This window comes from Parasteatoda tepidariorum, chromosome 6 (genome assembly GCF_043381705.1).
Source record: "Parasteatoda tepidariorum isolate YZ-2023 chromosome 6, CAS_Ptep_4.0, whole genome shotgun sequence".
In the NCBI taxonomy this organism is placed as follows: domain Eukaryota; kingdom Metazoa; phylum Arthropoda; class Arachnida; order Araneae; family Theridiidae; genus Parasteatoda; species Parasteatoda tepidariorum.
Genome location: NC_092209.1, coordinates 18004253 through 18020723, shown reverse-complemented (window position 1 = coordinate 18020723; position 16471 = coordinate 18004253). Strand labels below are relative to the sequence as shown.

At 31.8% G+C, this 16471-nt stretch overlaps 1 protein-coding gene across 1 annotated transcript in view; it reads left to right on the top strand.

The window, feature by feature from the left end:
* The window catches only part of LOC107442449 (mitogen-activated protein kinase-binding protein 1), a gene marked incomplete in the record, with an annotated part of 122067 nt that extends 107773 nt beyond the window's left edge, over positions 1–14294 (top strand). Inside the window, 8 exon segments of the mRNA XM_043052729.2 lie at positions 2127–2218; positions 3377–3620; positions 4989–5019; positions 5228–5293; positions 6594–6696; positions 7592–7684; positions 10882–11637; positions 13901–14294. Coding sequence (XP_042908663.2) covers positions 2127–2218; positions 3377–3620; positions 4989–5019; positions 5228–5293; positions 6594–6696; positions 7592–7684; positions 10882–11637; positions 13901–14151 — 1636 coding nt within the window.
* Between the last annotated feature and the right edge of the window lie 2177 nt (positions 14295–16471).

Sequence of the window (16471 nt, the reverse complement as noted above, 5' to 3'; positions counted from 1 at the left end):
ATTTCAAAGACTGAAATTTCCAATCCAAATTTGTCTTTAAGGAAGGTTAATAATGTTTCAGGAAACGAGAAATTCACATTAAAATCTCCTGCAAGGATCACAGGCCGCTCACAATAATCAATTTCTTCACCAGTAACGTCTGCCAGAGCTTCTGAACCTGCAGTGGATAGTGGCAATAAAGATGTTTCGTCATCAATAAACAGTTAGTTTGAATAATTGTTTTAAATCGTCTGCTGATTTAATAACTGCAACTCTAGCTGGTTGCTAGGCAACCAAACGACTTTTTCATGTTATTAATGTTTTGTTTTGTTTATCGGTGCGTTAAACGTTTAACGCAACCTTGTTGGAAGTCGCATTAGAAGTTTCACTTCAAAAAAAGTTGTTGTGCAAGTGATTAGTATTTATTTTGTATGAAAAAAGATAATCTTGCTTACCACTATATAAATCTTTATATTTTCCTCTGATGTCGAAACATAGTGCTCATCCAACACCTCCTTTATCTGAAAGCCTCCACACGTTTTCTTATAAGTAGTCCGATCAGACCACCATGAAGGTAAACTAACTTACGAAAGAGCCATTTAATATAATATCTATTAAAAATAAGAAAGTGGTTGCAAATATATGTCTAAAATTTTTTTAAATTTATGAATATAATTGGTTTGTCTTATTTACTTGCCTGCCACCAAAGATTCAACTATGTGTGCTAACTTTCTCTCGATTACTTTTAATATAGATTTTGGTTTCATGCTCACCACTGTTTCTTTTTTTAAATAGTCTGCGCAGACTACTTATAAAAGACAGTGTATAGACTTTCTGATGGCTCGTCACGTATGCCTCACCCATATCATGGGTGATTACAAGAACATCTCATAAATACAATTTCGATATCTGCTAAGCGCCACGAGAGACAGGATCAATCAAAACGCAAAGACATAAAAGTAAACAAACTCAGTCACTGCATTGAAAATTGTATGCATCATTTTACAGCAAAGCCATTCACTGCTAACTTCAACGTCTTATTTAGACAAGAACTTATTGCCTCTACAGCCAATTATAATCCACACACACACAGTCACTTCTTTGTTTCTATTCCTTAGTGCCATCTACAAGCACTAAAGACGACAACACGACACGAGCGACAAGGAGGTTGCTGTCAACAACCTCCTTTTCCAACTGCATACATTAGATGTTTCAATTTAGTTATTGGATATCCACCGAGAGATCGGTTGGTGCTGTTTTCGACCAACGCCTCCTATAACTGAAAGCCTCCGCACGGTTTTTTTGTAGGTAGTCCGAACAGACCACTAGGAAGGTAAACCAATTAGTGAAAGAACCATTTAACATGAAATCTATTGAAAATTAGAAAGTGGTAGAAAATATATGTCTAAAAAGTTTTTTAATTTATGAATATAATTGGTTTGTTTTATTTACTTGTCAACCACAACAGATTCAGTTCTCAAATATATATGATAAATTTCTCTCAAGTACTTTTAAAATAGAATTTGGGCTCATGCGCACAAGTGGTTCGCTTTTTAAATAACCTGCGCAGACTATAAGAAACCGTGTGGAGGCTTTCTGATGTAAGAGGTGATACTTCGACTGCAGATGCCGATTTTCAGATAAAAATTAGAATAGTGTTTTTTTAAAGCAGAAGTAGTAGCTTTCGCAAGTACCGCAACATGCAGGAGCCGTGGTGGCTTAGGAGATAGAGCACTCGCCTACAACTGAGGTGACCCGGGTCCAAATCCCAGCGACGGCTGGTCGATACGAATTCCGCACCCATCTCACACCGACCAGAGTACTAAAGTAAAATATCCTTAGTGGTAGACGGATCATGGGTTAGAATTTCCCTGCAGCCAGGCTAACCGTGGGGAGTGCTCGTGTGCTTCCTCTCCATGTAACGCAACCATCATAAAGTCAAGGCAAATCTCTCCCAACTCTTGATCCATGAGTTCCTTTGTCTTCTGGATTGGGTTCAAAATTACAAGACTAAGTAGTTGAACATTAGTAGCCGTGACCCAAAAATTGGGTCACCGACAGTTATAAAATAAAATACAATGTTTTTAAAGAGTAATCAAGATAGATCAAAACGTGATAATGAAACAATTTTTTCCCTTATCCCACAGCTCCTTCCAAATCAATGCTACTCGTGAAGAAAAGCGCTTTTCTAAATCCAAATCAAATCTTTCAAGATCTTCCTCTTCATATTGCATGGCAGGTATGTACGTTATTTATCATGCTTCTTTATGGTAAAAATCTCCTTTCTTACTGTTCCTTCCGAATCTTTAAACATTTATGAATAAAATTAATACTTTTGCTTTCAGTATAAAATAGCGTTGAACATGTTAATTCTTTAAACCACAGCTAAGTAGCAAAATTCTTTATTTGTGGTTATCTTACTTGATTTAAAACTTCATTCACTTTAAAATTATTAGAATCGGAAATAATAGCCGCCGACATGCTTCAAGCGCTCAATAATAGTCGCCCATTTTCAAAACTTGCCAGACGTGAATGAGGAGGAACAAAAGTTATTTAAACTATAAAACGTTCTGTTGATAACAAAAAATTAAGAAAATTAAGATGAGAAACAATAAATAGAGAAATCACAATAGCCGAGAGGGAAAAAAATTAAGAACAGAACAAGAAAAGCCACAGTAGCCGTGAGATGAATGCAACTTAACCTTGTTTAAGAACATTAATTCCTCACTTACACTACAATGCATCTTAGTAGGGAAAAAAATTTAACCACCAGTCTTGCTAATTTCCACTTTGACGGACATGCTGTATCTCCCCCTATAGCTTCGGGTTCGTTCAAAACGACATTAGTGGGGTCGGAATCATACTATTTCGGAAAGCTTTTTGGGATATTTTGGTATCCGAAGCTCCTGATGACTTTATATTTACCATTGCAAAGATTAGCCGGAATGCCATATATATGATCCACTTTCTGCATAGGTTTTTATAAATTGGTAGCGAATTGAATAGTTTACAGTTCGCTCTTTAACGGTTTCACCACGAGATAATTGCTTAGAAGTTGCATTTCATATCATGCTTTAAATTTTCAATAAGTAGTGGTGAAAAAATTACTTAAAAGGAAAAATACTAAACTAAAAATAACTTAAATTTCGTTAGCAAAGGAATTCTTTTTTTGACAAAGTGGAGCAAGCTGGTATCTTTGTATACACATACGTTGGTTATCATCGAATTTATAACCTAGTACGCGCAGTTTAGAGGATATGTTTTAAGAGACAGACCCCTGAAATTGTGACTGATAATTTTTCTGTTTTTTCCTTGACCAATTCTACGTATCAAAATAATAATTATCCGTCACTTTTAAAAAGCGTGTAGGGTTAAATATCTTTTTTTCTTGCTTCAGATAAAGTGGATACGGGAAGCGATGATGATTCAGGAACTCCTGGAGATGCGGAACCTTCATTTCCCAATACTTTCAATATGAGTACGGAAAACCTTGATAAACTCGGATTGAGAGAAAGATTCATGCTTGACAATTATGAGAACATGGACAAATCTCAGAGCGAAGACGCTGGTAGTCATCGTAGCCGATACAGTTTATCCTCAAAGTATCACACCACATCAGGACCAGTCAACAGAGATGTGAAGTAAGTACTGGATTATTTTATATACCCAAATGAAATGAATGACCCGAATGAAATGATGTGGAGGAGGGCCGTCTCAATAGTATTGGGATCCGGCCTGCTCGAAGTTTAAAAAGAACCATCGTATTCTGCAAGTGATTCAAACATTCGTACACGTATCTTTGCTCAAAAATTTTTAAATAATTTCCAAGTTATTGTTAAACCAACAATTTAAGTCGAAGTTTTGATTACTTTTAAATGATATTCATGTACGATTTCCCTTTAAAATTAGAATAAGAAAACTAATAACGATGCCAACGAAAATTTCCTGCATCTATATCAATATAATGCTAATATATATATATANTTAGTTAACTGTAAATAATATGTATATATATATATATCATACAAATAAAAGAGTTAAGGTACATTTTTTTACTTTACTTTTTTCCAGATTAAAAAAATAGTAATTTCATCCACTAGAACTAGATTCTTCAACTATGTATAACTATGTATGGAACAATGCTTCTACTATGTGCCCTAAATATTCCCGAATTAGCTTCAATCCATACATAATAAAAGAGTTTAGTAAGGTGTTTTTTTATTACTTTACCTAATACTCAGTTAGAAAAGGGTACTTTCATCCACTAGATTTTTCAACTATGTATGGAACAATACTTCTGTTTACCCTAATTATTATCATATTAGTTTTGATCTATACGTAACAAAAGAGCTTACTAAGGTTTTTTTTAAACTTTATTTTAACGGATTAAAAAATGTATCATTTATCCACTAGATTCTTCATCAATGTATGGAACAATGCTTGTATGTGTACTAAATATTATCATATTAAAGTTGATTCATAAAAAAATAGCTTAGTTAGGTATTTTTTTTACTCTTATACCTAGATTGAAAAATGTATCTTCATTGTCTAGATTATTCAACTATACATGGAACAAAGCTTCTACTATATGCCCTAAATGCTTTCTTATTATAAGTGTTGATCCATGCATAATTTAAAAGCTTTGTAAACAAATGTACTTTTTTTACTCTGAATCTATAATAAAATTTTAAAAAAAGTATATTCTCCCACAAAACTTTTTAATAATTATTGCTCTTTTTTAGTAAAAATTAACTTCAGATTTTTTTTCTCTGCAAAATGAGTAAATTGTATTAAACGTAAAATTATATAGTATATATTCTTTTAAATTGTTACTTTTTAAATTTATTTTACGTTTAAAGAAAACTTTTTCATATCAGTTCAAACCTCAGATTTTTAATTAAGTTAGTTGTTTAAGTTTTTTCTGATTATCTACTTAATATATTTAATTATCTATGCAAAGTTATATATTAATTAAAATTATGTGTCGAGTAATGCGGAACTTTTTATAGGTCTAATACTCTAGGAAGAAGAACAAATGTGGTATGTATTTTTTTTTAATTTTTAAAATTATTTGTATTTGGAAGCAAAGAAAAAAAATTGCATCATTTTATAATGTTATCCGTATTATTTGTACTTTTTTTCTTTTCCTATTCATGTAATCATTTGTATAATATTACGTAGTTTAGATTCAAAATTAACCGACAATTCTAATGTTTCAAAATTAAAATACAAAAAATATTTTTCCTAGATGTCTTCTAAAAAGAGAGAAGAACTTACAAGAGCTTTAAATGATGCCAGAAAAAAACTTGAAACTGTAAGTCTATTCATCTAAAATTATTAGCTGAAATTATTGTAACTATAACAATTTCATCTCATAACATTTTGAAATATTTAACAAATGATTACAGTTTACATCCTAAACTACAAACAAGTCGAAATTCATATTTTTTACTGTACTTTTTCTTGTCGATTGAATTTTTTCTTAAAATTACTACCTTACAACTTTTTTTTAAGTAGTCAATTTAGGTAAAAATGCATGCCTCAATAATTACTTTTAACGTAAGTATTGGTTGCCATATTTCTCGCTGTAGCGTGATTCCACGTGCATAAGATATTTTTTTCTTTGCAGGCAAAAAAAAATGATGGGGTGATTTTTGATCTCCTTTTTTAAACTAAAGGTTTAACCATAAAAAAGATTTTTAGAGACCAGAACATTGTTGTAAACAATCCAATTTTCGTTCTCGAGGACTATGCTTCCCAATTCCAAAGGGGATGATGCGTCTCCAAAACGGATAACTCACTTGACGTTTAAGAAACAAATCACAGGCGTCAACACGTTGGCACAAATTTCTTTCCGAAAGAACATGAGGAACCCATTTATCGAACTTTGACATTAAGTCTTAGGCTTTTATAATGATCATAAGCCTTATGTTTTTATAATGATCATAAGTCTTAGGCTTTTATACTGATCATAAGTCTTAGGCTTTTATAATGAGCCGCGTTGGCTGAGGGCTTTCGTCTCTCAATGCTTGAGCCGGGTTCGAATCCCAGCAATGGCCGGTTTTTCCCGAATTTCGCACCGACCACGGTGCTGACGTAAACGTATTTGATACAACTCGATATTGGTACCACTGATTTGTTTATAAAAGTTTATATTTCAGAAAATCCTTAACTCTTATTCATACCTGCCAACTTTTAATCCTTTCTAAGATGATTTTCCCCAGTGGTAGTAATATGGAATTTAAATGACAATTTTAGGCATATGTATACGCTGTAACTTAGTATATCTTCAGTGAACTAAGTATTGCAAATTTTACTATATATTCTAAAGTTTTTTAAAAATAGTGGTGGTCATAAAGATTATAAATTAAGCTTATAAATGCAAAGAATGTATAGTAGGCATACATTTTACTACCACTTTAAATATAGAAATAACATTATACGCCAAATGCGTAAAAGTAGGCAGGTATACATATAGCTTTTTAACAGTGCTAAAAATAGAAAAAAAAAGTTTTTGGACAAATTTAGTGTAATGTATTCCATTAAAAATTGTATTATCATTCATTGCTCGTCAATTATTTATTAAATAATTTTTATCTCCAAAAAAAATATAGCTTGGTTTCAAAGGCGGTTTGAGTTCGAGCAAAAGTGTTGGCGACTTAAGCAATGCTGGAGATCCAGTTGACATCTTTGAAAAGCCAAGAATTCAAGCACAGAGTAAGAATTAAAAAAATTTTAAAATAATTAAATTTTGCATTAACTTTTTGAAAAGTACTCGAACATGAATGTTTCACAGACTGAATGCTAAAAGTCAATTATTTCACTGACAGTCCCATTCAATTAAAAATTAAAAAGTGGTAGTCAATTTATGTTTAATGACAGCAAAATATGAATGCATTAGCTTTCACTAAAGTTTAAAATCAACGATAGTAGCAGTTTCAAAAATAAATATAATCACTTAAATTATCGACATCTGGTAATATCGGTTTTTATTGAAATTGTTCCCAGTTGAGTACAAAATGAAAATTTATGTTTCTTTAAAAATAGTCAATTATAATGATCATGTAGACTATTCAACATCCTGGGCCTACTTTCTAGGTTTAAACTGACCATTACTTTCTAACATTTAAATTGAGTTGTGGTGACTTAAGGGACAGGTCGCTCACCTCGAAATAAGGGGAGCCAGATTCGAATTCCAGCGATAGCTGGTTGGTACGAATTCTACTCCCAGCTCGAACTGATCACATTATTGTTGACGTAAAATATCCTCAGTGGTAGACTGATCATGGGTCAGAATTCTCTTGCCGGTGGGCTAAACATGATAAATTTTCGTGGTTTTCCTTTACGTGTAATGTAAATGTGGATTAGTTCACTCAAAAGGACCTCCACGAAGGTTAATTTCTCCCAGTGCTTGATCCAGCAGTTTCCTTGTCTTCTATGTTAGGCTCAAAATTAAAACACTACGGAATTGAACACTGATAGTTGTAAACTCAGAATTGGATTGTCTGTTTAACGCCGATTATGAAACAAATTAAAATAATATCGAAATTGAAAAAAAAATCAAAAAGATGCAGTTTATCAAAAAGCATTACCGTTATTTTTTCTTTTGCAGGTAACTTAGTAGACATGAGAAGAAGTACGTCATTTGGTGATATTAGATCTGGTGGCCTACCTAGGCGGCGCCTACCATACACTCCACAGCCCGGTAACACAAAATTTGATTTTTGACTTCAATGCCGTTTTTTAGAATTATGTATATGAAAGGGTTTCAGGCGATATAATGATAAGCCACATTTTCAATCGTTTAAATCGTTTGTAAGCATACAAAGGAATTGAGCAATTCAAAGTCATATATCCCCCAAAGATCATACACCAAACTGTTATATAGTACTATTTCTAGATATAGAAGCTAAAAGTTTTAGAATTTCCTCATATAAGAGTACAATACAGAGCAAAATCTTTTTGCTGACATGAAAAAAGTAATGATTATATTAAATAAGTTACTCAATGAAATCAACCAACTTAATTAGTTTGACCGAATGATTTTAGAGTAAACTGGTCATCTCTTTCTCAGACTATTGATTTTTTTCAGTAAATATTAGTAAGCTTAACACCACCCTGGAAAAACTTAGAAACTGGCAGTGAAGTTTATATTAAAGTATTTGATAACTTGCCATTTTACTTTTTCAGGATTATATTGAGATATTTTACGGCAGAAATCTCTGAATTTAATTTAAATTAAATCTCTGAATTAGACCAATTATATTGATTTTCCTAGGATATTGGTAAAGCTAAATAAAAGACCGCACATTGTGCACACCTTTTGGGATTCATCAGAGATGCATCAAGCAAAAATAATTTTAAAAAAACGGTAAATAACTACAAACAAAAATTTGCAAATATTTGACTAATTTTGTTAACTTTTTAACACTAGGTTTACGGGACACGTCATTTTGACGGATTTCGACTTTTGTAAGGAAAATTATAAAACCCGTTTGAATTTTTATTTTATCTCTTGTAATGACTTTTAACCATTGATCGAAGTAAATATATATTATTTACCTCAAAAGCGTTGAAATATTGAAATTCTCTATGTGGTATACCTATTTCTTCGGATATGCGTCAATTTGACGCGATCATAATTTAAACAAAAGTTTAAGTAAACAAGCAATTATCACATCAATAATAAATAGGAGTGTACCGTACAATACTTCGATTCGTTATCTCAAATAAAACAAGCGATAAACAACTGTTGCAGATAAGCAATAATAGAAAGAGCAAACGCAGAGTGTCAATTGATGTCAGAGTGTCAGATTTTGAAGGTTTCAGTTGCTTAGTTCGAGTATTGAAACATAAAATACTAGAATATTTCATAATCTCATATCTTCATTTTTTTTTTCTTATAGTATACATATACATTGGTTTCTAAGTGCAGCGATGCCAACTGCTCCGGAGACGCGAAAATAATTAATAAAATGGTAAATAACAACAAAGTAAATTTTGCAAATGAAGTGGTGAATTATATACGCCTACGAATTATTTAGAAATAGTGGTGGATAAAAATCTACTAAATTGAATTTATTAAATTAAGAATCACAATTCTTTCATTCGTCAAATTGACGTGTGTCCGTAGAGACAGGTATATAAGAAACGTCCGTAAACATAGCTTTAAAAAGGTTTAACATGACTTAAATTTGCTGGGTATCTTTTTTTTATCTCGGCTTTTGGTGTGAAGCGCCACTGACCGATTTGTCTGCACTAGTATGAGTAAAAAGTCATCGCTCTAATTTAATAAAGTGGTGAATATATAAACTTACGAATTGTTTAGAAATAGTGGTGAATAAAAATCTAATAAATTGAATTTATCAAACCAAGAATCAGAATTAATAAGCTACCACTAGAAAATATTTATTCGCTGTCCGGAGCAAGTTGGCATCTCTGGATTCATTGTAAAAATGTAAATTAAGGGCTCTGTTTGCAGAACACACTGCATAATGAAATAAATATTCTGAACTTGTTGTATTGGGATTGAGCTGGGGTCCAATGAATGTGAATTAGTTTGAAAATAGATATAATATTATGTAACACGAAATTAGATTTTGACCCAAAATTGTGCACTTTGAAACTAAATTCCAATTTCTAGCTAATTTTCCTTTGCAAATTTTTAAGTTTTCTAGTTTTTACATATTATAAACATTAAACCATAGTTGCAGTTGACATACAAATGATTTTTAATTAATTGTTAAAAACAGATAGCAAAGATTTAGGTCAGTGTTAGAGTTAAAATGTATTTTTGCCTTTACTTAACTTAAATTTCAGTTTTTAAATGCCAGACAGAAACTTTACATCCAAATATGTTTCGTAAAATCGTCAGATTATTTTCTAACTGTTACGAATACTATATGTTCTCAACCTTTCTGTTAGTTTTTTAAACGAAGGACATTTTAATGTTTATGGTGAGTATTTAGTTAAGGGAAAGCTTTAAAAAAGTGAATTCCTTAGAACTAAGTATAGTTTCATTATTGATTAAAAAAAGGAAGATACACTGTAGCGTATAAGAATGTTTACCTAAATGAACGACGATCAGGAAAATTAATTGAAAAAAATGAAGGAAAGTAGAAATAAACAATGCTTTGCGTTCTATTTAGGAAACTGATATTTTATTCTCCTCAAGTTTCAAAATTAAGTACGCATTCCTTGAACAGATAGCGCTGCTTTATGAAAAAGCTCTACAACAATATTTTCCTCGGCAAGTCATCCATTCAAACTGAAATATTTGAAAGAGCGTCTGTTAATTTTGTCCTCAGATTGCAAAACTTCTTTGCTACATATGGTGGTTATTTTAAAAGCATTGTTTTATGATTTTTTCATTTAGTAGCTCCTTCGGTACATGTTCTTCATTGTTACTAAATCAGAAACTTGGTTTAACAAAATTCCTAGCTTACTAAACAGACAGCAGCAAACCATACATTTCGACCGTACATATCTCTTTCAGTTTTTTATGACTATTATTATTAGATTAATTTCTATAGAATTTATTTCTTATTTGGAGAATTGATGATTTTATACTTTTAGTTTTTCTTTACAAGGAATTTCATAATTACGGTAAATAGGAAAATGATTGTAAAGAAACTACCGAACCTAGCATACGAAACAGACAGCAGCAAACCATACATTTCTACCATATTTATCTCTCTCTCTCTCTCTGTTTTAATTGTTATTATAATATTGATTTTTATAATTACCGGCCTTATTTCAGAGAACCGTTAATTTATACTTCTAGTTTTTCTTTACAAAAAATTTCAAAACTATGTTAATTTAGTTATATTTGCTGTCTGAGTTTAGTTATGTTTGCTGACATAAATTTAGCACATTTAAACTTCATTATTTTCTCTTTTACAGGAGGCCAAAGTGCTCCATTATGGGAGCAAGCCAAAACAATTCGATTCGAAGATGAATCACCCCCTACCGATTCAACGCCAAAACCTAAAACTTCACTATCCACTTCAAATCTTAAATTAAGTGCCAGTTCAACGAACATAAACTCGCCAAATTTAACTTCCCCTCCACAAAGAACTCAACCCGCTGGAATCCTCTCCACGCGGGACATACCACCAGAGTCCAGCCAAATGTTGCCATTAAATAAATCAATGTCTAGTTTAAATCTGAGTATGATGTCTTCGGGCCGGGAAAAAACAACCGGCACCAGAAGGTTGTCATTAGTTGGAATGAACAGACGTTCGAACTATTCAGATTCATCATCATCCGAAGCTTCGCCAACAGACACTAAATCAAACACTTTGGTGCCACGTGGTATTGTAGCTAGGCGAATGAAAGCCTTCTGTGCTGAACAGACTGGACGATCGCAAATTGTTGACAGTGCCAGGAAACAAAAATCCAAAGGGGAAAGAGAGCCATCTAAATCAAAAAGTGAATGGGATCTGCGAAAACTTAACGATGAGCCACTGTCACCAAAATATAGTGATCATAATCAAGACATTATATCATCGCCAACCATAAAGAAAACTCCATTGAAATTTGGAAAAGAACAAAATAAGCCTGACTATGATCAACTAGAAGTTAGCCCAAACGACCTGCCTGTAAAAGATGGAAACCCATCTGTTGCCAGCAACTATTTAGATCTCAACTCAACACCACGTAAGTTAATTAGTTGTTAATCTTAAGGTAATTATTAAAGTGAAACCTCCAGGAAATACCACCTCTGTGTAGCAACGAGCTCGATTTACGACCACTTTTTGGGAGGCATGGAATTTTTTCCATAGACTTTATGTTGAAGAAAACCTTTAGGAGAAACCAACAGAACTTTTCCCAGCCACCGGACAAACATCTGCATTAAATGCGAAAAAAGTCAAATAAGAAAACACGAAAAAATATCAAAACAAAAAATTTAACCAAACAAATAGGTAGATTAAATTGCATTCAACATATTTGCTTGAGGCTCTTATTTTAGAGAACTCTTTTTGATGATACAACCTCACGTTACAGTCAGAATGCACTAAAGACGGTGCTATCAATGATTTACTTTTAGAGTTGAAAGTCAAATTAGAAAAAAAAAATATTTTATAAAAAACAAACATCTCAAACAAACCACTTCTCATCTTTTAAAGCAAACTAACTTTTATGATATGAAATTAAATACAAACTTAAAACACATAATTGTTTATTTATTTAAAACAGCTTTATCATTCATAATTGGTAAATTTGTTTTTACACATATAATTATGTAAGTTGGAATCATTTTTATTGAAGCTGAATTTTATTCATCGATATGCTAACAGAAGTGACATTTCCGCACTGAGAAAATGGCACTGACTAAAATTAAAATCCTTTACGAAACATTATGTACCTTCGATGTCAATTTTTAACTCAATGGAGGTAACCTCTGAGAACAACCATTGGAACGGAGAGTGGTCACTTCCGAAAGGTTTCACTGTATAATATAATCCAATGTTTAAAATCTATACACAATCAAAAATCTATAATACTATCCTTTATACATTAAATCATCCTGTGGTGTGACTCTGTTGCTTTAGTAATATAACTGTCGAACTTGAGTGTCTACTTCCATCATATAGGAAATTATTACACTTTCTGATCAAAAGCATATATTTCGTCAAACGGTACTATGGTAATATAATTTTTGCCTCTAACCAATACCTCCTGGAAAAAACAAGGCCTGCATGCAGATCAATTTAGTAGTCAGATGTAACGAGCATAAACTGATAAACAGGGAAAATATATGAAAGATGTCATATCATCCGGACTACTAAACTGCGCCGTGAGGGCAAAATACAAAATAAGTCACTACGTTCAGACTACTAAAGAATCGGATTACTAAAGGATTATGGTCGGGTTACCAAAGGATCAGAATACTAAAGGATTGTGGTAACCGACCCAGAGGCTTTCTTTCTTCTAATAATTGTAACTCTAACCCGAAAGTGAATTAATTCCAATTCGACAAGTGTAAGCACTCTGAGCTCAGTCATCACCTCCTACATTTGAAAGCCTCCACACGGATTAATATATAAGTAGTCTACGCAGACTATTTATAGAGTAAACCGGTTGTGCGCATGAACCCAAATTCTATTTTAAAAGTCCTAGTCCTAGTGTTTTGATTTTATTGGGCACCTGGGCAGCGAAGCTGCCCCTATCCCATTCATCTGGAATTCTAACACTGTTTTGGTTAAGCATTGAGGTAAGCATGCAGTGGAGTTGCTTTTATGAATGTTTCAAGCACTTTGCTTGAATAACTAAAAAGGAATAAAAAAATAAAATGAGTAGCTTGCTCTAAACTGTGTTTGTTTGATTTTGCAGTTGTTCAGAATTGTATCAGCATGAGGAAACGTTATTTTCAGAAAGGTTGATGAAATTCTTTGTTTTGATATGAGGCGTCGGAGGTGAAATGTGCAGCTGTTGGTTTGTAGGTTTTATCTTTGATATAATTTTCAAATTTAAGGATTTCATTAAAATTTGCTGTTTTACATTCTATGGCTTTATCGAAAAAATCTGCGTTTAGCTTGTATATATGCTGTGATAGAGTTGGTATTTTGAGGTCTGCATGTATATTGGTATTCCGGATGAACCATCTTGCACAGGTTATTTTTCTAAGGATCTTGTTTTGGCATTGGTTTAATTTCTTCAGTAGNTGTTTACATTTTCAATAGGAATTTCATTAACACCAAATTTATTTTGAAGAACAGCAATAATAATTTTAATATGATTAAATTCAACATATTCAGGACACAACTGCTTGATAGGAGTAAGTCTGCTTACATCTGAAAAGAAGAACAACTGTCATAAATGGTAAAATACACACTTTTTGAGTAAGAATATATATATATATATAAATGGTTAAAGTAATAACTATCTAGTTTTTAATGTTCCCTTTTTATGTTTTTAGTGACAAAAGAACTTTGTGAAAAAGTATCAGATGATTTGAAAAAAGTAACATCGTTCGCTGTACAGCTATTTCAGAGGGTAAGTAAATATTATAAATCAGTAATTTTAACACTTTTGCTGCTGATTCTAGTGAGAGGACGAGTTTCTACTTTAGTGACACTGTCACTCGCAAGTGTGATTTATTATAATATGTCGAATGAAATGTTTAATCATGTACTGCCCAAAATTACTCAAAATGACTGCATTGTGTAAGAATAACTAATGTATAAAGAAATTTGTTCAATTAATTTTTAATATTTTTATATTATTTGCAGTTATATAACAAGTTATTAGTAAATATTGACAGTAAAAAAAATTACTTTTCACTTTGAAAAAAAATTTATACATTATTATTTGTATTTTTTTGCAAATGAAAAAGCAGTTAAAAAGCAGTCAAAATTACTTAATTGGGCAGTCAAGTGTTAAATTTGAGTGTTCAACATAGAGTAAGAAAGTAGTCAGAATTCGACTTGACAGTGAATCCCTTTTGTTGATAATATCGCCATTCATTTTGCTTGTAGCGATTAGAGAAAAATCAAAACTCGCTTTATCATCAGGCGCAAAGCTGCTGTATACCGATTTGAACGCTTTAGCTCAGGGGTTTCCAACTTATATGAGGCCGGGGGGCACTATTAAAAACACCAGTCAAATGGCGGGCTGCAAGTTAGCCAAAATTTTACGTAGGACTCTTTTATGTTTGAGGGAACATTAAATATTACTGTCAGACTTTTATCAGGTTGTTCAAAACAAAAGTATTGAATTACAAATAATAATAAATATTTTCTTGAATACAAAACCTGAGAAATAAATTTTTTTGCACCGTTTTTATGTTAAATTTCACAGAAACGAAGAATTGAGTTGTGTTTTTTTAACGAAAGAAAGGTATTTTAAACCCATGTAGACTTTTTACGAAAATTCTCAGCAAAAAAATGGCAACTAATGTATTTTAGTTCCGCGGGTCACAAAAAAAGGCTTCGTTGGCCGCTAGTTGGTAACCACTGCTTCAGCTATTTGAAAAAATCGGTAAGATTTTGTTTGCTCTCTAATCTCACACTCACACACGAGAGGGAGTTAATTAAAACGTAGTAAGAATTTATAAATGTATATTTATTTTAACTTATTGTGATTTGTTGGTCATTCGCAGAAGCTAAAGAGAAAAAAATAGAAGATGTCTGATTGAAGCAGATGATCAAAACAGGATCATAAACAAAACAAAAATGTTATTTCGTTGCACACTAAGTGCAAAACAAACAAAATATTGTTATCCAAATGACATTTCAAGTAAAATAATACATTTTGTATAATATTTAAAAGAATGAAAGGACAAGTCGTGGAAAATTAATTCCCCACAAATTGCCCAATCAAAAGCAGTATTTAATCAACGCTTTTCGGAGTACTGGCGCGTTATTGAAAAATGACTCTGAAAAAAATAAAGCTAATTCAGCCACGTTACGATATATCATGTACATATTTGAATAATTTGACTGTAGATTTAAGGCCAACAAGTTCGTTGGAAATTAAAGTAAATCTTATTACGCATATGCATAGCTGCCAACTCTTTCGGTTTTCCCGGAGGATTTTAATTTTGTATTTAAAGTGGTACCGAAACTCATGTCATGCTATTAAAATTTTTGAATTATAATTATAATTATAAATGAGTTTGACCGCCACTACATATAAATAATTACAACAAATATATAAAAGCATACTAATCTCTACAACAGCGATTTTAAACCTAGTCAAAATATAAATATATTTTTGAGTAAGATTATCTTTCAGTAATTGTTTTACTACCACTTGGAAAGTTCATTCTCAGAAAGAATGAAAGTTGGCAGGTATGCTAATGTTTATTGTGGTTGAAGAATGTAAGATTAAAAACAGATTTTGATGCTCAGTTGTGGTGGCATTGAGTAGTAATTAGTTATAACACCTTCTGCGAAATAAAAAGTTAGCCTTTTCACCTATTGAAAATTAGAAATATTTGCCTTCGCTTTTTATAAAATTAAATTAATGATTTATTCATTTAAAAAGTGATTAGGAATGATTAACAATGACTTAATTTATGAATTAGGGAAACTTGAAACATGAAAAAGCTATACTCTGTTGCAAGTTTAGAAAAAACCATTATCCTTATAGAGAAATCCTGTTTGCTTCTAAATGCATGCCAAATGGATTAAAAAATCCCAGCGTTTAGGTATATCAGCATCGGCAACTCTTAAAACGAAGCTGCACAGTATTTTTTTTTTTTTTTTTTTTTTTTTTTTTTTTTTTTTTTTGCTTGTTTGCTTTTTTAAATCGTGTGAAATGACGAAAACAAAACTTATTGAATAATCAATTAACAAGTAATAAGAAGTAAAAAAATGATATCTAACTTCGTAACAAATAACTTTTCTGTTCGCATCTAAAAAAAGAAATGAAAGAATAATAAGCATTTTTCTTGCNAGATTTATGATGGAAAAAATATGATTTTTTGCGTTTTCTTCAGTATATTCTTCGTCTAAAATCTTATTAAAGAAACTTAGCTACCTTCTTG